The sequence below is a fragment of the Saccostrea cucullata genome, unplaced genomic scaffold (genome assembly GCF_032062105.1).
Source record: "Saccostrea cucullata isolate Sc308-1 unplaced genomic scaffold, CSIRO_AGI_Scuc_v1 ctg436, whole genome shotgun sequence".
Taxonomy (NCBI): Eukaryota; Metazoa; Mollusca; class Bivalvia; order Ostreida; family Ostreidae; genus Saccostrea; species Saccostrea cuccullata.
The window spans coordinates 47,316-70,000 of record NW_026921449.1 but is presented as its reverse complement, the minus strand read 5'-3'; the positions used below and the strand labels follow the sequence as shown (position 1 = coordinate 70,000).

Sequence of the window (22,685 nt, the reverse complement as noted above, 5' to 3'; positions counted from 1 at the left end):
GTAATAAACAAACTAACTAAGTACATAGTTATGAAGAACAAGAGTGCCTCTTCTAAAATTGAGAAATTCATAGCCCATGGGTCAGGGGCTTTGGTGTTATAGGGTGGGCTTCTATTGATTACCTGGTGAAAATGCAGTTATTCTTCAAAAATCTTCCCCTTTGCTCCTGGGTATTAGATAAACTTGAACTAAGTATATAGTTTTAATGAAGAAGAGTGCCTCTTCCAAAATTGTGAATTTCATGGCCCCTGGGTCAGGGGTTCTGTTGTTAGGGTGGGGTTCTTATTGATTACTGGGTATATAGTGAAAATACATTAATTCTTTGAAAATCTTCTCCTCTGCTCCTGGGTATTTAACAAGTAATATATAATAGTTATGAGGATCAAGAGTGCCTCTTTCAAAATTGTGAATTTCATAGGAAACTAACCAAAATATAGTCATATTGAATAAGGCTGCCTGCCTCTTCCATAATTGTAAATTCCATTGGCCTCAGGGTCAGGGGTTCTGGTGTTAGGGTGGGGCTCTATTGATTATAGTGAAAATGCATGAATTCTTTGAAAATCTTTTCCTTTGCTCCTTAGTATTATGCCAATGATCTAAGTACAGACCCTGTGACGTGCTACTACCCCACACGCTCGCTGCACAAACGGTACACGAACGCTACACGGTTTGCATGAAACGCTGCACGGTTTAAACAAAACGCTACACGGTTTGCTTGAAACGCTTTGCATGAAAGGCTGCACGGTTTACATGAAAGGCTGCACGAAACGCTTTGTACACGTTTCTCACACGTTTTATACACGATTCTCGCTTTCTCGTTTTGGCCTCAGTTTGGATTTTCTACTCGGAATATCTCGGACATTATTACGGTTTTATCAATAATTGAATGGAAATATTTCAAAAAGCCACATTTAGCAGCTGTTTAAATTAAATATCACTACACTAGTATCATATAAACCGATAGAAATATTTAAAACTCTGACAGTTGTAATTAATTAACAAATAATTGTCATTTCGTATGTATTTATTTATCCAATTGTTTAAAAACAAAATGCCAATATCATGAATGACTGTTTGATAAAATACAATTTTTATATATTAGTCATTCATTATAATGTATGTCTTGCATTTAATTATTTTTACGAGTATAGTTTAATAAATTAAACAAACATTCGATTTCTTACTGCAGGAATATGAACCTTTTGATTTTAAATAATATTGCTTATATTGTGTTTGATTTCAGTAGGCGGATTATTTTTCTTGATTTTGATTTAGTAATAAAATTTGCCTATATACTCTACTAACGATTATTGATACATTTTTAAAGATTTTTTTTAATATTACGTAAGCATTATCTATAGGAGGGAAACCAGTAAAAAGATGGGGGGAGAGGGGTTGATGTCTTGATCTATTTTTATTCTCTTTCTCCTTTTACATGAAGCTGATCAAATAACATCAGTATACCCATCATACTGTAAAATCCTTCATTTCAAAACTCGACTAGACGTATGTATATATGTGTACATTAATTTAATAATAGTCGCGGCATTTGACTATACATTGTACATACAATGTAGATGGATCTTTAAACCGGTGTCATATAATATATTGAACCCCGCGATGATTTGAACCCTGGTTCAAAATATCGCTGCGAAATATTGAACCCCCCTATAAAATATTGAACCCGGGGTTCAAAATATTATGGCCATAAAATATTGAGTCCCCCTTCCCTTTTAATTTTACAGGGAGGGGGGTTCAAAATATTATGGCCATAAAATATTGAGTCCCCCTTCCCTTTTAATTTTACAGGGAGGGGGGTCCTCCTTTTAATTTATGAGGGAGGGGGTTCAAAATATTATGGTCATAAAATATTGACCCCACCCGTCCTTTTAATTTGTGAGGGAGGGGGGTTCAAAATATTATGGCCATAATATTTTGAACCCCCCTCCCTGTAAAATTAAATATTATGGCCATAAAATATCGAGTCCCCCGCCCTTTTAATTTATGAGGGAGGCTAGGGGGTTCAAAATATTATGGCCATAAAATATTGAGTCCCCCAACCCATTTAATTTTACAGGGAGGGGGGTTCAAAATATTATGGCCAGAATATTTTTAACCCCCCTCCCTCACAAATTAAAAGGACGGGGAGGGGGGACTCAATATTTTATGGCCATAATATTTTGAACCCCCTCCCTCATAAATTAAAAGGGTGGGGGACTGGATATTTTATGGCCATAATATTTTGAACCCCCCTCCCTGTAAAATTAAATAAATGGGCAGGGGGACTCAATATTTTATGTCCATAATATTTTGAACCCCTCCCCCATAAATTAAAAGGGCGGGGGACTCAATATTTTATGGCCATAATATTTTGAACCCCCCTCCCTGTAAAATTAAATGGGCAGGGGGACTCAATATTTTATGTCCATAATATTTTGAACCCCTCCCCCATAAATTATAAGGGCGGGGGACTCAATATTTTATGGCCATAATATTTTGAACCCCCTATCTCTTGAATGAAAAAGGTAGGGGTTCAATATTTTATAAGGGGGTTCAATATATCGCAGCGAAAAAGTGAACCCGGGTTCAAAATATTATGCGATATTTTGAACCCGGGTTCAATATATCGCGGTATCAAAATATTATGCTACACCTGTCTTCAGGTATATTACAAGAAAACTGAAATATCTTAGATGAAATAAAAAGTACATGATTTATAAAACAAATAATATACAATTATTCATGATTTACTCCTAAACTTTTCTTACATGATATTCATGAAAAGACCACCAAATCAGTTCTGTTTATTTTACTGTTTACTATGGCACGCCAAATTCACAAAAATGAGCTAAACCTAGTTTCACAATTGATAAACTAGGTTTATCGACTGTAAACTATAGTTTACAAACCTTAAACTATAGTTAAGGATTCGTTAAGTATAGTTTTCATCTGTAAAACTATATTTAATGGTTGTTAACTATAGTTTACGAATGCTAATCTAAGTTTATCTGTCTGAAATAAGCGTTAACAATAGATTTTGTTGATAAACATAGATTCACGTTTGTAAACTATAATTTACAATCGTAAACTATAGTTAAGAGTTGTTAATCATAGTTTCACAAATCGTGAAACTATATTTATCAGATCCTTAACTAATAGTTAACGGTTTGTAAACTATAGTTTACAAATTGTGAAACTGTATTTATCAGATTATATATGTTTTGCAATTGCAAATGATTGTTTTCGGTGTTAAGTATAGTTTATGCTTGTGAAACATAGATTATCGCGTTAACAATGGTTTACAGATGTAAAATATAGATTAACGTTGTTAACTATAGTTTACAGTCCGTAAACTATAGTTTACAACCAATAAACCTAGTTTATCGATTGTGAAACTATGATTGACTCATTTTTGTGAATTTGGCGTGCCATAGTTTACGGCTAGAAATTCGGATTTACAAATAAAAGATGAAATCCGCTGTCCGCTGATATATAAGTTCTACCCATTAAATATGTATAGAACCATTTTATTTAAAAAAAATAAAACCCAGTCATAATTTTCAGGTGTCATTAAGGGGGCTCTCTACAATGTCACAACATGGCGTACTTCCGTAAAAACTCCATTTTGATCCCAAATGATCAGATTCAAATTCACTTAACACCGATAAATCACTGAGTATAACACAACATGCGATATTGTGCATGGAATGTACATTATATCACATCAATTAATATGTAGTGTATTGCCCAATACGTATCCTTTCTTTAAAAATGAACTGTTTGTCAATTTATTCAGTTTCTACTTATCTAATTATTAAATAATACATTTACAAACTTATTAGAATAAGATTTTTAGGTGAAAAAGAAATATAAAACATGGTTTGTCCATATGCTAATTCATCATTACGTGTCAAAACGCCATACACTCAGAAATTTCTTCAATAAGCATATATGCTTTCCAGCAAAATATATCCCCCCAAAAATGCAAGTTTCATCAGATAAGACATATGTATTATCTTCCTATCGACTAGAGGATACTCTGTTCACGATTTGTATACACCCGAATGAATGGTTATACCCGGTGAAATTTCGCATGACCCAAACATTTGATCAACATTGATTGTCAGCTGTTTACAAGTGTGGGAAACGTGCAGGTCTTAGACGAAGTGTGCATTTGGTTATAGGAATTTCTTTTACCGCTTTTGGCCATTTACCATCTTAGCTTGTTTTGTTATATGTAGCACTGGATAACACATGCAAGTTGGATAAAAACGGTAAGTAAATCTACCTTTCTCAATACCATGAATTCACTAAATACATGTCTTTGTCATTGACTGGAAACGCAATGATTTTCGCTTAAACTAACTGAAAAACAATACATGTACAATACGAACTTCTTTCAATGTCCTTATGTGACATTTGTTTAATACTTGTGCAAGAAGAGTTTATTTGAAGTTTATTAAAAAAAAACAGTATCAAGATATTTGAGTCCACTCTTAAAGTGGATCTCTCACACCTGAATTTTTGTGATGTATATAAATTTTTGACAGTTTTTCAATTTTTTTCAATTTCTTTTTTTCATTGTTTTTACCCTTGGATATTATATATCTTTCCAGATATTGAAGAGGATCCAACCAGCTATTCTCAAGAAAATGCTGTTTTAGTTTTTCTTTTGTCTATTTTTGTAAATTTAAATAAAAATTATGTTGATTTTATTTTTAACTTTGTTGGTTATTATTTCAATATTTTATAACACTAAACTTTGAAGAGAAATTTAAAGCAATGGGCATCTAAAAAAATTGATAGGAGGGATTTTAACAAAATAAATAAAATATTTCAAATATTTCTAAAAATTAAATTGAAATACTTTGGAACCTTATTTTATCGGATATGGGGCGTATTATTAGAAACAAATGCATGAAACAAAAATCAGTTATACTTTACAGATGTATAGATCCTCCTTAAACCGTGAACTCAACATGTACATATAGCAAAACAGGTTTTCAGTTGCCATGCACTCGGAGCCCGTGATCGCTGTTGTAAATGACCTTGATCACAGTTGAAAGGCAGAAAGAAGATTCCAAAATATTTTTAATGGGTGTATCTGCGCACACATTAGAAAATTAAGCATTTATTTAAACTAACATTAGATTGAAAGTTATGTAAAACAAAAAATGAAAGACTGTACTAGTAATTTAATTTAACCCCCCCCCGGTTCTAAACATGTGGTCGTCAGTGCATGTGAATTAGAATTATAATCCATGTATTTGACAATAATGAGCAACATATTTTATGTATTAAAAGGTATTAAATGACACATTGTTTCAAAACTTTCTTTCACGTACTCTAAATGTAAAGACAAGAGTGGCGTCCTGATATATTTTTGCTTTAAATAAAAAAAAAATAACCGGTATTTCTTTCTTTCTTTGAGAAAAAAATATTTAAGAAGCCATGATCGCGTTGATAGTATATTGAATTCAATGCCCTTAAAATTGTTGTACATAGTTGATTAATTTGAATACATTTTCTCTAGAAGGAAAAGAAAACAAACAAAATATATTATACATTACCGTGTAATTTCATTTTTTTGTTCCATTTTTTTTGTTTTTTTGTTTTTACTCCTAAAATATCACAAGCATAGCTAATTCAATAATTAAGTACTAATACAATTTGACATCCTGACCCATCGATAGCCATATTTAAAATGAAATGACTTCCGAATGAATCTTAGACGATTCTTGCACGAAAGTCACACATTTCTCACACGGTTCTAACACGAAAGTCGCACGTTTCTCACACGCTTCTCGCACGCTCGCTACACGGTTTGAACAAAACGCTTTGGAGCTTACACGAAATGCTGCATGGTTTACACGAAATGCTACACGGTTTGCACAAAATGCTGCACGGTTTACACGAAATGCTACACGGTTTGCACGAAACGGAAAGCGCACGAAAGTCACACGGTTATTTGGGGTAGTAGCACGTCTCAGAGTCTGTATATATATTTTTGATGAAGAAAGGTACTTCTAGCCAAATGGTTGATTTCAGGGCCCCTGGTGTCAGGGGTACTGGGGGGTACCTTATAAGCAGAATTTTTAGCAAGGATTTAATTTTGGCATTATTAGCGAGGGTGTTGAGATCACTAAAATTACATATGACTAAGATTATAAAAGTACCAAGTTTTAAGGACAAATCGCTAAATTTGCCTCTTGCTAAAATTTCCACTTATACGGTATGTAGACTAATTTTAAAATAAATTAATGCTTTGAAATCTGCTCTTTGGTATTAATCAATAATTTATTATGAAATAAAATTTATGATAACATTTCCAAATATTTAGCCCCAGGGTCATTGGTTCCTGGGGGGGGGGGACTGATTATAAAGTGGAAACAAATTTTGTCTTTGTTACACTGATCTACCTCTGGATATTAAGTAACCAGAGTAAGCATTTTAAGTTTATTATTATGATAAGCAATGGTGTTTCTTTCAAAATTGAAATTCTATGGCCTCTGGTTTAAAACACGAACCAAAGTCAATTGTTGGAAAGTTGTTACATGACACTCAGGTGACCTATAAGGCCTGCGGGCCTCTTGTTACATTTATGATGTAATAACCCCAAAAATGACGTCAGAATTCCGCATGTTTAGAATACTGACCATAGAAATAAAGTAACTAAAGATGCAGTTGGAGTGAACTGAAATTTTAAAAACAACTTTTGCTCATTACTACGTAAGCTAACGGACGCAAATTCCAATGGGTGAAATGTTTACATAGAAAACAGTGACGGATCCAGAGGGGAGTTATGGGGGTTGCACACCCCCCCCCCCCCCCCCCCCCCCCCCGCTTTTGGATTTGCAGAAAAGAAAAAGAAAGAAGAAAGTTCCAATTTTTTGTTGTGTATTTACTTTAGAAAATGTTTAGTAAAAGGCTTATGTTGTTATATATAAAGAAATTTGGTTGTGAAAACAAAATGAAACCCCACCCCCTTTACAAAATAGGATTTTTGGGTTCGGAGATATATCTTCCTTTCTTTTTCAAAAACTTTCTGGTAATCCATACAAGTACTTTTTCCCAGGTTGATCAACCTCTGTGCTCCCACTTTTAAAAACCATACTCCACCCTGTATCCTATTGATTTATTTAACTACATATATAATTATTATGTAAAACGTATGTTAATATAATAACTCTTTTCCCCTTCAACCCCCCTTTGAAAAAATTCTAGATCTGCGCATGGACTACAGTCTATCATTTGATGTTTTATTGGAGATCTTCTTGTTCTGAGATGGTTTAAGTGAGTGTCAAACATAGCATGCTCTTGTCAAATCTCACTCAAATTATTGCGTGAAAAAGACCTAACTGTGAGAAAAAGACAAAGTTGAAACTCTAAACCATGCTATTTGCTTCACCATGCATTAATATCAGTTGTTGCAGGTCTCATTTAATTAAAGTGGAAATATGTGTTCAAGTACATGATTCAGTTATATCTTTACTTGGTTTTCTCTAATTATGTATGAGAAGGTAGGTTTTGTTTGTGCATTTTATCTTTTCAGGTTTATGTCTGCCACGTTGATTGATGGTCACAAGCTAGCAAGAGAAATAAAAGATGAAGTGAAATTTGAAATAGAGAAATTATTGAAAGCTGGCAAGCGTAGCCCAGCTTTGTGTGTGGTCCAAGTTGGTGATGATCCAGCTAGTAAAACTTACATAAAAAGTAAAATCAAAGCATGTCAGTATACAGGTAATCTTTTTGTGTGTAGCTAAATTATGTGACAGTATAGTTACATCTTAAGGAATAATATCCCTCTGATAAGAGCTAGAGATAACATTCTGAAGATATTTTTCCATGAAATTCAGTGAATTGTCAACTTTCTGAAGACATTTATCCATGAAATTCAGTAAATTGTCAAGTCAGATTTTTCAGATTTCATTAATAAGTACATGTACCAATTTATGGTCAACTCAATCAAATCTGTTCTGCCGTACTGATGTTGATTTCTAATTTCGATTGCCAATATTTTTAGCTCTTCTGAGCCAAAGGCTCAAAGAGCTAATGCTATGGCCAGTTGTGCGGTGTGCGGTGTGCGTTAACTTTTTAGAATACGGGCCATAACTCAAGAACCCCTTGGCCAATCATTGTCAAATTTGTTACAGGGTATCCTTGGCCCAAGGGATACCATTTATACTAAAACTAGTGTTGGTCTCAAGGTCACTTCAAAGTTAACTGAAATTTACACTTAATAAAAACGTTGATATTTTGCTTACTATAAAGACTAGGATCATCAAATCTTGTAAGTTGATGCATCTTAGGACTTCACATCATGTTAACACAAAAGTAGGTCATGGTGACCTACTTTTTAAATTTTACGAGCTTTTGTTTTCAAATTGATTTGGAGGCATATTTTAGATACTTTAAGGCCTATGATCATCAAACTTTGTCAGTTGATGCATCTTGGGTTCTTAAACAAGGTCAACTTAAAAGTGGGTCACTGTGACCTACTTTTTGAATTTTATGGCTCATCTTTTCTAAAACATTTAATCTCATTTTTTCAGATACTGAGAGGTTTAGATTCACCAAATCTTGTAAGTTGATGCATCTTGGGGCCTTAAAACATATTTATGAAAAAGTAGGTCACTGTGATCTACTTTTTGAATTTTGCAGGCAATTGTTTTCAAATTGTTTAAAAGGCATATTTTGAATACTTTCAGACCTATGATCATCAAACTTTGTTAGTTTATGCATCTTGGGTCTTCGGAAAATGTCAACCAAAAAGTAGGTCACGGTGACCTACTTTTGACATTTTATGGCTATATTTAAGTATCTTAGGTACTTTTTGGCTTATGAGGCATTTGTTTTCAAATTGTTTAAAAGGCATATTTTGAATACTTTCAGACCTATGATCATCAAACTTTGTTAGTTTATGCATCTTGGGTCTTCGGAAAATGTCAACCAAAAAGTAGGTCACGGTGACCTACTTTTGACATTTTATGGCTATATTTAAGTATCTTAGGTACTTTTTGGCTTATAATCATCAAACTTTGTCAGTTGATACAACTTGGGTTTTCGGAGAATGTCGACCAAAAAGTAGGTCACTGTGACCTAGTTTTGAATTTTATGGCTATATTTACTTATCTGAGTACTTATTGGCCTAGAATTGTCAAACGTTGTCAGATGAGGCATCTTGGGTTTTCGGAGAATGTCAACCAAAAAGTAGGTCACTGTGACCTAGTTTTGACATTTTATGGCTATATTTCAGTATCTTAGGTACTTTTTGGCTTAGAATCCTCAAACTTTGTCAGTTGATGCAACTTGGGATACTTAGAGTAAGAGGCTTCAAATAGAAGTGGTAGATTGTACAATTTATCAGAAGAGTGATTCAAGGCCCTTGGGCCTCTTGTTATTAATTATTTATTATAGTTTATTTAAAACATTTTTTCTCATTTTCTTAAGCTGTGTAAATTGAGATATTTCTATCTCTTAACATATAAGTCATTTAATTGTTACAGAAATTTTAGATGCAGAATTGTTTATAAACATTTAATTAATGTTTGTAATTTAAAAAAATAAATTGGTGAAATTTGGAACAGAGGCATATTTCCCCTTAAGATAAAAAGAAATAAATGTTTTTGATTGTAAAGTTTGTTTTATATATATATGTGGGGTTATCAAAAAGTTCGTGGACTGAGGCTATAAAATTAGCACTATGTTGTCTGAGCTTACAAAATTTATAAGGTACATAAAACAACAAAAAATAAAGAAATATTAAAAATTTTAGCTTGATACGTTCATTATTTCCCAAATTATTATAAAATAGAAATGACATTATATGATCACCCGCGCTGTTTAGTTTCATGACGTCCGACAATGTCATTATTTTTCAATATACGCTTTTTCTACCTTGTACACTTATTTTGATGAGATTCCTTAGAGCTGAGTAAGTAATTCAATCCGACTTGTTTATATAACTTTATAATGTCATGTACAGCAGCTTTCAAGGCATATATTATTGCAAATGAATTTATACATTGGGGGATATCCTCGCTTGATTGTGCCAGCATTTGTTTTTTGGAGTTCAATTTGGCTAAAAAACATGATCAACGTCATTATTTGACATGATTGATTTTTACACCCTTGACTACAAATTGACATTAACTGTGCATCCCTTTTCTCTCTGAATCTATTTTGACATTAAAAACCAAGTAATCTTGATGCATAGTATATCTCCATAGCCAGTTAAAAGATGATTTTAACGTAGGTCGCGGGTTTGCTGACGTCATTAAAACTTGGTACGCAATCTATATGATTTGGGCGACTTTCTTGTGCACATCTGATTATGACGTCACGGTGAGAAAGGGAAAATTCAGTACATTATCTGGCTATAACTTTTGTTGAAAATGGCATTTTAGTGTAACAGTATACATAGAACATGCTGAAGTTATCAAAAATAATGAAGGCTCATTTTGATTCGTTGACCATCACTGAAAGTATTAGAAAGCGTTTCATTATGTTTTATCAATCGCATTTTCTCGGGTCTATTCTGAGAGCACATATGTACTTGTTTTGCAAATAAATTTTAACCCTTGTATCATATATATGATTAATAAATATTAAATGAGTATGATTATAAAACAGGTTATCTAACTCCGAATTACACTCGGTACTCCCTCCTCAGAAAAGCACTCATTTACACTTTTAGTGGAAATGCGCTAACAAACTGTTTATTACCACTGTCTTCTACAATAATTTATCTACATAACCATAGATGTGGCATGCATGTCTTTGTTCTCATTTATCTCCGTAAACAGCGCCAAAACTCTGCTCATGCACCAATGGAAAGTCGAACTCAGTTATGAAGCGGTATATGTGCTAATCTCGGACAAATCGAGATACAGGTTGATCACAAATTAAAAACTGCTAAGGCACTACCGAGGTAATACTAATGAAACATAAACTAATACATTTTTGAGCGGCATTGACCTCTTGTAAATAACCACAGGCAAGTACGATATGACCCCCCTCCCTCCTTTCCATTTTTTACTTGCTAATGCCGGGGGTGAGTAAACTTTTTCCTATTTTTGAATTTTAACTTCACCCTATATGATTTAATCGAAATATTTACTAATCGGAGGCACATAAAGAATTATATAAATGGAAATCTGAAAAGGAAGAAGAGCGTGTTTCAAATTTATCGATGTCTGCATATTCCATGATTCTCTAAGCTTTAGATAGTGATCAAGTGAAGATTAACTGAGGCAAACATCGAGAATAAAAACAAATTGCAAGCCGTCTCTTTTTATGTATCAGTCGAAAGCGAAATACATGTATTTAAAAACAGCGTAAAGAGATAAAGAGATAAAAGGGTAACATTATTAATAACATGCAATACATATTAAACATCCAAATAGGAAAACCCCAGAAAAACAGAAAGAGGGGGGGGTTCGATACATGTACCCCAATTGCCTTTGTAAGTAATGGCATGCATTGTTGTTAGTTACATGTACATATTTTATTCGCTGCATTGCTTTCCATGTTCATTCAGTAGAATCAATGTAATATGTATACATTGAAAGTCTAAGAACAAAATAAAATCTGCCTTTTGATTACGCCAAATAAAAATAATGTTTAAGTCATCCTCCCATTTACTCCACTAAAAATTCCACTTTTTTTCTATCCTTATACGTATAAGCATAAAATAAAATCAAGTTAAGATTTATTTTAGTTATTTGCTGCCTCTTTGTAAGCTTAAATAAAAACATTTTCAATATATAGACTGAATGCATTAATTAATACTTACACTCGGGAGGATATTATCTGGCGGATATTGATTCATAAGAAGTTATTGTTGATTTGATAGCCTTGCTGAATTTTCCAAAGAAAAGGATATATAAATTGAAAGCGTAAAAAACATATTTCAGGGGGGGTGGGAGTTAGTAGTCCTTGACTTATAAATTATCTTCATACCTATGACTTTTCAAACAAACTTAGATCACAGATCTACGATTTCAACGGGGATGGGGGATCTGCCTTTTCCAGAAGGTAAATACAAGGACACTTTTATTTTGCAAATTCCGGCGAGAATCGGCGAATGAAGAAAATCAAAACAAGGGAAAAAAGAAACACTAAGAAATAAACACATTAAAGAAAATAAAAAGAGAAACTAAAGGACTGGTTGTTGGTTTACACCTTTTACGCGAATTTTCACTAATATTAGACGTAATAAGCTTAAAGAGAAAAATGTGTAATAATTATTTTATTGAATTATTATGATACTGGTCATTTGAAAGCAGATATACGTGAATTTCCTTTTTCTTAAAATCTGTGTGATTTTTGTTTTTGCTCTGTATACCGGATCGATATTCACGACGTCAAGCGTGACGTCGCGACATTTTATGACGTTGTTCTTAAAAATGCTACATTTTTCAATATAAAAGCAATTATCTACAATTAAATTACGAGAAAATGAACCCGAAGACATATTATTTTTTTCACATAGATTTATTTCAAATCAATTCTATTTTTAAATACCAAAGGATAAACAAATTCGTCTGCACGATTTAAAAGTTATTGATACTTTTTTAATCAAAACCTTGCCTGAAAACAAGCCAAAAACGACGTTTTTCCTATATAATTCAATAGAATACCGTTGAAAATTTAACTACAACAATGACATCTTTGGAGTTCAATTACACAAAAACGGTGCAGACGAATTTTATAAAATTTTCAGAGAATGGAAATCAAAGGTAGAGAAATCAAATAGGAAATTTTCATGATATGTTTTCGAACACTTTTAAAAGCCTTCTAAACCCGCGACCTATGTTAAAGTCTTTGATATGTTTTGAATTTGTCTTTAATTAGAAGGGAAACAAATGATCCTGTGGCTACTCATTAAAATTCAGGTGTACATACAGTAGAAGATTATAATATAATGTGCATTGAAAAACTGTATAAGAATGACATTTACCGCAAATATAGAGAAAATCTTTGAAAGAAAAAGTTGAACACAAATATACCATTTGGTATCAACAAAAGGGAACACTTCTGTCTTTGAATTGGATTTATGAACATTTTTGTGACATTGTGATACTTATTTTTACAGATATACATTTATATATACTTTAAAATCATCTTTTTAATATACCCCGTATTCTATTATTTTATTCTGTATGATAAAAATTTTGATAACACAAGTACAATTTTTGCTCTCACAATATTTTCAGGTGTTTTTGGCGCAATTTTTATTGCATGACGTTGCCTCTCAATTTTTATGTTCATTGTGACATCATAATACTGTTGAGTGTTGAGCAGCTAATTTAAAAACAGTCCCATGATCTTTGCTATTCAAATGCAATTGAAATTATTTTTAATGTTTCGTGTTGTATCCCTAACAAATTAGTTCTAGCTGACTTAAATCTGAAAGCATGAAAATGTTCCTCTACTTCCTGTGAGATCTTTCAGATCACCATGTTCAACTCCCATGAGTACTTTCAGTACTTTGATTCTGTTTATTGCTGTTGTAAAGTTTGTATTCCCAACTGCTACTTTTCTCTTCCTTTGCTTAAAGTAAAAACCAGTAGAGCTTCAGTCTCGACAGAGACTTCTGGTTTACTCTATGACCATTTTTTTCTTCACTCGCAAAATATTACAAGCAACAAAACTCTTTAAATAATGAAATAATGGGACATGTACACATTTGTGCATGTACTTGTGCTTATACTTTGACATACTCGTACATGTTTTTGTAATTTGTCTGTTGAGATTTTAATGACGTGTAACAGTACATGTACACCGCGATCGCTGTCTTTGTTTTTAGCTCTACTGGTCAGAGACCAGAAGAGCTGATGCGATAGTAATGCATCCGGCGTCCGTCCGTCCGTCTGTCTGTAAACAATTTTTCAAAATGCTACTTCTCCTACAGTTTTGGTTTGATTTCAATATAACTTGGCACTCAAGTAAACTTCACTAAAATACTTAATTCTGTTTACCGGTTTTTGATTATGATGAACGATGTTGCCGTGGTTACTAAAAATAGAAATTAATGTGAAATTCTTTCAAAATGCTACTCCTCCTACAGTTTTGGTCTGATTTCAATATAACTTGGCACACAAGTAGACTACACTAAGATACATAATTCTGTATATCGGTTTTTGATTTCGATGAACGGTGTTGCCATTGTTACTAAAAATAGAAATTTCTGTGAAATTGTTTCAAAATGCTATTCCTCCTACAGTTTTGGTTTGATTTCAATATAACTTGGCACACAAGTAGACTACACTAAAATACATAATTCTGTGTATCGGTTTTTGACTGATGAACATTATTGCCTTGGTTACTAAAAAATAGAAATTTCTGTTAAATACTCTCAAAATGCTACTCCAAATACAGTAGTTTTAGAGTGATAATAATATAATGTGGCATGCAAGTAGACTTCACTAATATGATAAAGAGACTTAATCAAGGATCATTGTTGAGACTATTCATTGCTGTTGTAAAGTTTCAATTCCCAGCTGCTTAAGTACTTTTTTATTTCTTTGCTAAAAGTACAAACCAGTAGAGCTTTAGTCTCGACAGAGACTTCTGGTTTACTATTTAAAAGTTTTGTGATGTCAGTTTGATTTTAGTTCAAGTAAGCAAAACATTATGAAAATAAGAACTTGTGAAACCAAACATCCTAAATAATGGATAACAACCAGAATTGCACACATAAATTGACTGATTCTGATTATTAAAATTACAAGTTTTCAATTATGTGTAGATGCGCAATTCTACAAGTTCCAAGATGCATATTTATTTTGTCATCACTAAAACTGATGATGTAATACACACAGAATTTAGGTTATTCCCCTACTGGACATATATATATATATATATATAAAACACGTACACATTTGAAATTTCAACCTCTCTATTATAGCAATGGAACAGTGTTGCTTCATTTAAAGAAACAATAAGAATTTTTATGCCATAAACTTGATAATTATTACAATTTGAATTTCCTCTGTCATTAGCTCTTCTGAGCCAAAGGCTCAAAGAGCTAAGGCTTTGGCCATTTGTGCAGTGTGTGTGTAAACTTTTTAGGATATGGGCCATAACTCATGGAACCCCTTGGCCAATCATTGTCAAATTTGTCAAAGGGTATCCTTGGCCCAAGGGCTACAATTTATACTAAAACTAGGGTTGTGACCCTTAAACAAGGAGAGATAATCAGGAAACAAAACCCAAAGTACTGGTTGCTAAAAAATCTTCTTCTCCACAACCACCAGGCAGATTTTCACCGAACTTACATACACGGATCAGGAGATGTAGAAGATTAAAATTTGCACAGGGAATTACCCTGGGGCAAAGGGCATGGTCTTAAGGTCACTTCAAAGTTGACCTAAATTTATACTAAATAAAAATGTTCATATTTTGCTTACTATAAAGACCAAGATCATCAAATCTTGTAAGTTGATGCATCTTAGGACTTTACATAATGTTAACTCAAAAGTTGGTCATGGTGACCTACTTTTTAAATTTTGTGGGCATTTGTTGTTTTCAAATTGATTTGAAGGCATATTTTGGACACTTTAAGGCTTATGATCATCAAACTTTGTCAGTTGATGCATCTTGGGTCTTCAATCAATGTCAACTTAAGATTAGGTCACCATTACGTACTTTTTGAACTTTATGGCTTATCCATTCTAAAACATTAATTCCCATTATTTCAGACACTGAGAGGTTTAGAATCATCAAATCTTGTAAGTTGATGCATCTTGGGGCCTTAAAGCATATTTATAAAAAAGTAAGTCATTGTGACCTACTTTTTGAATTTTGCAGGCATTTGATTTTCAAATTGTTTAAAAGGCATATTTTAAATACTTTATGACCTATGATAATCAAACTTTGTCAGTAGATGCATCATGGGACTTCGGAAAACATTGAACAAATGTAGGTCACGGTGAACTACTTTAGACATTTTATGGCTATATTTATGTATCTTAGAATCATTAAACTTTGTCAGTTGATGCACATTGGGTTTTCGGAGAATGACTACCAAAAAGTAGGTCACGGTGACCTACTTCTGACAATTTATGGCTTCATTTAAGTATCTCTAGTATTTATTGGCTTAGAATCATCAAACTTTCTCAGTTAATTCATCCTGGGTTTTTCCGAGAATGACAACCAGAAAGTAAGTCACAGTGACCTACTTTTGACATTTTATAGCTTTATCTAAGTATCTTGAATACTTATTGGCTTAGAATCATCAAACTTTGTCAGTTGATGTATCTTGGGTTTTCAAAAATTGTCATTGTGACATATTTTAGACATTTTATGGTTATATATGAGTATCTCAAGTCTTGTTGACTTAGAATCATCAAACTTTGTCAGTTGATGCATCTTAGGTTTTCAGAAAATGATGACCAAATAGTAGGTCACAGTGACCTACCTGTGACTTTTTATGGTTATATTTAAGTATCTTGGCTATTTATTGGCTTAAAATCATCAAAAAGTAGGTCACAGTGACCTACTTTTGAATATCTCAGGTACAGGTGACTCTCGATGGCTCGAACTCCCATCTCTCGAAGTTCTCTATCTCGAGAAATGAACCTCTGGTTTTTTCCCTCTATATAACTAAGCAGATTTACTCCTGATCTCTTGAACTTCTATCTCTCGATGTTCTTTATCTCTCGAACCACGACAGGGGTCCCGTTACACACATTTCATTGTTATTTACCCTCTATCTCTCAAAGTTTTGATTGCGCATGCATACAGGCCAATCAAGCATGAAATTAATGCAGCTGGGACTTACCTGGATAGCAGTGAATGCCTGGGGCTGACATAGAGGTGTTAATTGGTGTTTACGTAGATGACACATAGATGACAGTACACTGGAGGGTCATCTGTGTGTAGATATAATTAATTGATTATAATTGGTAAATTTAAAACAAAAATTAGGATGATAATTTTTAGAAAATAATTTGAAAACATATGTGTAGAAAAGTTCCCATAAACTGTGAACTTTTATTACAGTCTACATAATCCCAGTATGGCCAACATTGCACAGAAAATTCTCTCTGAAGGATTGGATACTGATTATAAGATATTCTCTATTTAGAAGTTGAACTTTGTCAGCTGGGGCATCTTGGGTTTTCAAAGAATGTTGACCAAAAAGTAGGTCATGGTGACCTACTTTTGAATATCTTAGGTACTTATAGGCTTAGAATCTTCAAATTTTGTCAGTTGATGCATCTTGGGTTTTCAGAAAATGATGACCAAATAGTAGGTCACAGTGACCTACCTGTGACTTTTTATGGTTATATTTAAGTATCTTGGCTATTTATTGGCTTAGAATCATCAAACTTTGTCAGTTGATGCATCTTGGGTTTTCGGAGAATGTAGACAAACAAGAGACCCATGGGCCTTATAGGTCACCTGAGCATCATGCAACAACTTTCCAACAATTGGATTAGATTCATGCTTTAAACCAATGTTCATGAAATTCGCAATTTTGAAAGAGGCACCATTGCTTATCATCAACTATACACTTACCATGCTTACTTTGGTTACTTAATACCATAGGTAGATCAGAGTAACAAAGAGAAAATGCATTTCCACTTTCTTAGTTGTGCACCCCATCCCACAGGAACCACTGACCCTTGGGCAACATCTTTCAAAATTTTGGAAATTTTATAAATTTTTTTTTCATCATGTTGTTGATTAATACCAAAGTGCAGAAATCAAAGGATTAAATTATTTTCAGACTATATAGCCCCCGGACTCCCCCCCCCCAAGTTCCTCTGTCCCAGGAGCCCAAAAATTAACTATTTTGGAAGAAGCAGATTTCTACATCATAAATATGTACTAAGATCACTGGCATGATACCAAGGAGCAAAGGAAAAGATTTTCAAAGAACTCATGCATTTTCACTATATAAACATTAGCGCCCCGCCCTTACACAAAAAGCCCTGACCCAGGGGTCCTGAAATTAACAAATTTCAAAGAGGCATCCTTCCTCCTCATAGCTATGTACATAGTTCATTTGTTTAATACCCAGGTGCAGAAAAGAAGATTTTTAAAGAATTTATGCATTTTCACCATATAATCAATACAGCCCCACCCTAACACCATAACCCCCAACCCAGGGGCCATGAAAATCCCAATTTTGGAAGAGGCAGCCTTATTCAACATAACAATGTACTTCAGTTAGTTTATTAGATACTCAGGAGCAGAGAAGAAGACTTTCAAAGAAAAAAAAATAATTTTTTACAATGTAATCTTTTAAGCCTCACCTTAGAACTAGAACCCCTGACCCTGGAGCCATGAAATTCACAATTTTGGAGGAGGCAGCCGTATTCAACATAACTATGCACTTGGTTAGTTTATTTAATGCCCATGAACAGAGAAGAAGAATTTCAAAGAATTTAGGCATTTTCACTATATAATCTATATAGCCCCACCCTAGCACTAGAACCGCTGTCCCTGGGGCCATGAAATTCACTATTTTGGAAGAGGCAGTCATTTTCAACTCAACTAAGCACTTGGTTAGTTCAATTCCCAGGAGCAGAAAAGAGAAATAATGCATTTTCACTATATAACATATTTAGCCCCAAAATTCATGGCCCCAGGGTCAGGGGTTCTAGTGCTAGGGCTGGGTTTAATAGATTATATAGTGAAAATGCATTATTCCCTCGAAAATCTTCTTCTCTGCTCATGGGCATTAAAATAAACTAACCAAGTACATAGTTATGTTGAATAAGGGTACCTCTTCCAAAATTGTGAATTTCATGGCCCCTGGGTCAGGGGTTCTGGTTTTAGGGTGGGGCTCTATTTGTTAAATAGTGAAAATGCATTATTTCTTTGAAAATCATCTTCTCTGCTCTTGGGTATTAAACAAACTTATGTACAAAAGTTATGATGAGTGGAAATGCCTCTTCAAAAATTGTGAATTTTATGGCCCCTGGGTCAGGGGTTCTGGTGTTAGGGTGGGGCTCTATTGATTATATAGTGAAAATGCATTAATTCTTTACAAATCTTCTCTGCTCCTGGGTATTAATAAATGAGTACATGGATAAGTTGAATAAAGCTGCTTCTTCCAAAATTGTGAATTTCCTGGCCCCAGGATCAGGGGTTCTGGTGGTAGGGAAGCACTCTATTGATTATATAGTGAAAATGCATAAATTCTTTACAAATCTTCTTTTCTGCTCCTTGGTATTAAACCAATGAACTATGTACATAGTTATGATGATGAAGAATGCCTCTTTGAGATTTATGGATTTCATGGCCCCTGGGTCAGGGATTCTGGTGTGAGGGCAGGGCTCTAATGAATGCATTGTGAAGTGGAAATGCATTTTCTCTTTGTTACTCTGATCTGCATGTACCTCTGGGTAACAAGTAACAAAAGTAAGCATGCTAAGTGTATAGTTATGATAAACAATGGTGCCTCTTTCAAAATTGTGAATTTTATGTTTTTTGGATTAAAACATAAACCAAATTTAATTGTTGGAAAGTTGTTACATGAAACTCAGGTGACCTATAAGACCCGTGGGCCTGTTGTTCACAAACACATCTTGTTCCTTATATTGAGAAAAGATAGGGCTTTCATATTTGACATGTGCATTACTTGTGACACGATATTTCCGAGGGTGCTATGATTTCTGACCCCTTGACCTTGACCTTGACCTTCATGATTGACCTTCGATAGGGCATTCATATTTGACAAAATATGTCATACAAAAAGTGACATCTCACCCACAAAGACACTGAAAGCGGGGAACCACAATTCTTTGAATTTGCTTGTTGGCTTAGAATCTTCAATCTTTGTCTATTAATGCTTCGTGATTCCTCAGAAAACTCTTATCTTAAGTAGGTCACCATGACCTACTTATAGTTTTTTATTTTATAACTTTATTAAAATATCTTCAGTCGTAACTGGCTTAGAATCATCAAACTTTTTCAATTGATGCAACTTGGGTCTTAGGATACTTAGAGTTATTCGCTTCAAATAGAAGTGATAGATTGTACAATTTATTAGAAGAGCTATATATTCAATTGTATTTATATTTTTTCCCCAATTTTTAATCGAATATTACAAAAATCTGAATGATAAGAACTCTAAACTATTTATAGCCTCAGGTTACTTTTGTTGCCCTTATTCTCATGGTATTAACATTATGGGGTCAATGATCAAATTATTTAGATACGTTGTCTGGAATGCATGGTTTTGATTCATATTTTTGAATTTTTTTATTTCATAGCATTCAATTTTTTGAAATAATTTATGAGCTCTAACATATAATATTTGCAAAATGATGTCTAAAAATACATGTAACCTTTACATTATGATTAATATTACAAGAAATAAAAGATTTTGACAAAATGAAAAATTAAAAAATTTAGTGTGAATTTCATCTGTATTTTCATACATTGACATTTTAATATTATACACAACACAAAAAGTTGCGTGAGCTATAATGGTTTTGACTCGCCCGTCTGTCAGTCAGAGTGTCCATCAGTCTAGTGTTTTTTTTGTCAGTGCAACTCCTTATAAACCTCTGCACATAATTTCGTCAAACTTTGGAGTTATTTAGGACACAATATATAGATGTTCATATTACCAGGAAATTTCAATTCCTTCATTTTTTCCGGAAATTTCCGTACTTTTCAACTTAGATTGTTGGCCATACATGTATCTTGAATATAGAGATGAACAGTTTGTCAGCGCAAGTCCTCGTAAACTGCTGCACAGATTTTCATCAAACTTTGCAGATATTTATAGGACACAATGTGTAGATGTGCATATTACCAGGAAATTCCAATTCCTTTATTTTTTCCTGGAATTTCTGCACTTTTCATCTTAGCTTTTTGGCCATATCTTGAATATAGAGATGAACAGTTTGTCAGCGCACTTCCTCATAAACCGCTGCACACAATAACATCAAACTTTGCTCTCTTTTTACATAGAAATATATAGGAAAATTCTTTAAAAATCTTCTTCTCAAGAACCACTGGACCAGAAAAACTGAAACTTATATGGAAGCATCCTGGGGTAGTGTAGATTCGAAATTGTGTAAATCATGACCCCCAGTTGTAGGGTGGGACCTCAATAGGGAAGCCAAGTTTTACATAGAAATACATAAGAAAAATCTTTTAAATTCTTCTTCTCAAGAACCACTGGGCCAGAAAAACTAAAACTTATGTGAAAGCATATCCTAGGGTAGTGTAGATTCTAAATTGTTCAATTCATGACCCCCGGGGCTATAATTGGGGCCATAATTTGGAATCACAATAGGTTATTATAAGGGGGAAATCAGAGTGGTAAAGAACAGCATGGTCAGAGCTACTCAGGTGAGCGATGTGGCCCATGGGCTACTTGTTTGTGTACTAGTTTGTTTCTGAAGACTTGAATGGTGATCAGTTCTCTCAATAGGGCATATTCAAATTTGTTTACTCCAGGAATTGAAAGCAGTTCAATACATTTACCAGAAAAAATACAAGAGACTGAACTTTTGAATGTGATAAGAGATTTAAACAAGGATGACAGTGTGGATGGAATTCTAGTACAGCTTCCAGTTCCAAGGCACATCACAGAAAGAAGAGTTTGCAACACTGTGGATCCAAGTAAAGACGTAGATGGATTCAATGTTATCAATGTAGGAAGGTTCTGTTCAGATCAAATGACATTTATTCCAGCCACACCAGCAGGCATTATGGAAATGCTTAGAAGGACTGGTGGGTTTTAGAAGATAGTTTTGATAAATTCTTGCGCATTGCTGTTCTTTTTGGACAACCGAGAATCATTATCTTAATCTAAATATGTGAATGTATTTATTTTATAAACCAGGCATTGAAACTTTTGGGAAAAATGCTGTTGTCTGTGGTAGATCCAAAAATGTTGGAATGCCTATTGCGATGCTACTTCATGCAGATGGAATTTATGAAACAAAAGCTGGTAAGTACAAGATGTGTATTTGAAACACTATATGCCTGGCGGGAACAAATTCAAAAAAGTTATTTTTAGCATATAGGTCAAAGTCAAGGCCACAAGGTTATTGACCTTGGTGTCATTTGATAGAACTTAATAAGTGGAGTATGCATACCAAATTTGAAGTTTATCTCTCGCAGTTCAAAACTTACGGTGAAGGTTTAAGTTGACAACAGACAGACAAAGAAACAGACAGGACAAAAACAATGTATGCTTCAATCTTTCGATCCGGGTGGATGAAAATAAAAAACCTGAAGATTTAACTTGAACTTTGTTGAATGCTGCCTTTGACAAACATTTTATTGCAGTGATTTAAGTCAAACACAAGGTAATTAGGGTCTTCCTTCTTCAGCGGAAGACCCTTCTATTATTAAGGTCTTCCGTTTCCAACGGAAGACCTTCTACTGATTCTGATGATTAAGATTATTAAGGTCTTCCTTCTTGTTATTCTTAAGTTTCTTTTCCACTATTTTTATTAGGTCTTCCGTCTTCAGCGGAAGACCTTGTTATTCTAAGGTTTCTTTTCCACTATTTTTATTAAGGTCTTCCGTCTTCAGCAGAAGACCTTATAGCGATTCTACTGTTTCTTATTATTAAGGTCTTCCGTCTTCACGGAAGACCTTATAGTTAAGGTCTTCCGTCTTCACGGAAGACCTTATAGTGATTCTACTGTTTCTTATTATTATTATTATTATTATTATTTTTCTGACACGATTTCTCGACAACT

At 33.7% G+C, this 22,685-nt stretch overlaps 1 protein-coding gene and 1 long non-coding RNA gene across 3 annotated transcripts in view; both read left to right on the top strand.

Annotated features, from left to right (window-relative positions):
• The window catches only part of LOC134259997 (bifunctional methylenetetrahydrofolate dehydrogenase/cyclohydrolase, mitochondrial-like), a 69,645-nt gene extending 47,414 nt beyond the window's left edge, over window positions 1-22,231 (top strand). The window contains exons 2-4 of one of the 2 annotated variants that reach the window (XM_062742583.1): window positions 7,553-7,740; window positions 21,430-21,705; window positions 21,818-22,231. In XM_062742583.1, coding sequence (XP_062598567.1) covers window positions 7,557-7,740; window positions 21,430-21,705; window positions 21,818-21,948 — 591 coding nt within the window. In that variant the 5' untranslated portion in view covers window positions 7,553-7,556 and the 3' untranslated portion in view covers window positions 21,949-22,231. The remainder of the gene's footprint in view (window positions 1-7,552; window positions 7,741-21,429; window positions 21,706-21,817) is intronic. The other variant, XM_062742582.1, reaches the window with a different exon arrangement.
• On the top strand, window positions 3,906-4,715 carry LOC134259994 (uncharacterized). The gene is made up of 2 exons (XR_009990441.1): window positions 3,906-4,274; window positions 4,617-4,715. It is a non-coding gene; the product is annotated as an uncharacterized LOC134259994 (long non-coding RNA).
• Window positions 22,232-22,685: the final 454 nt, after the last annotated feature.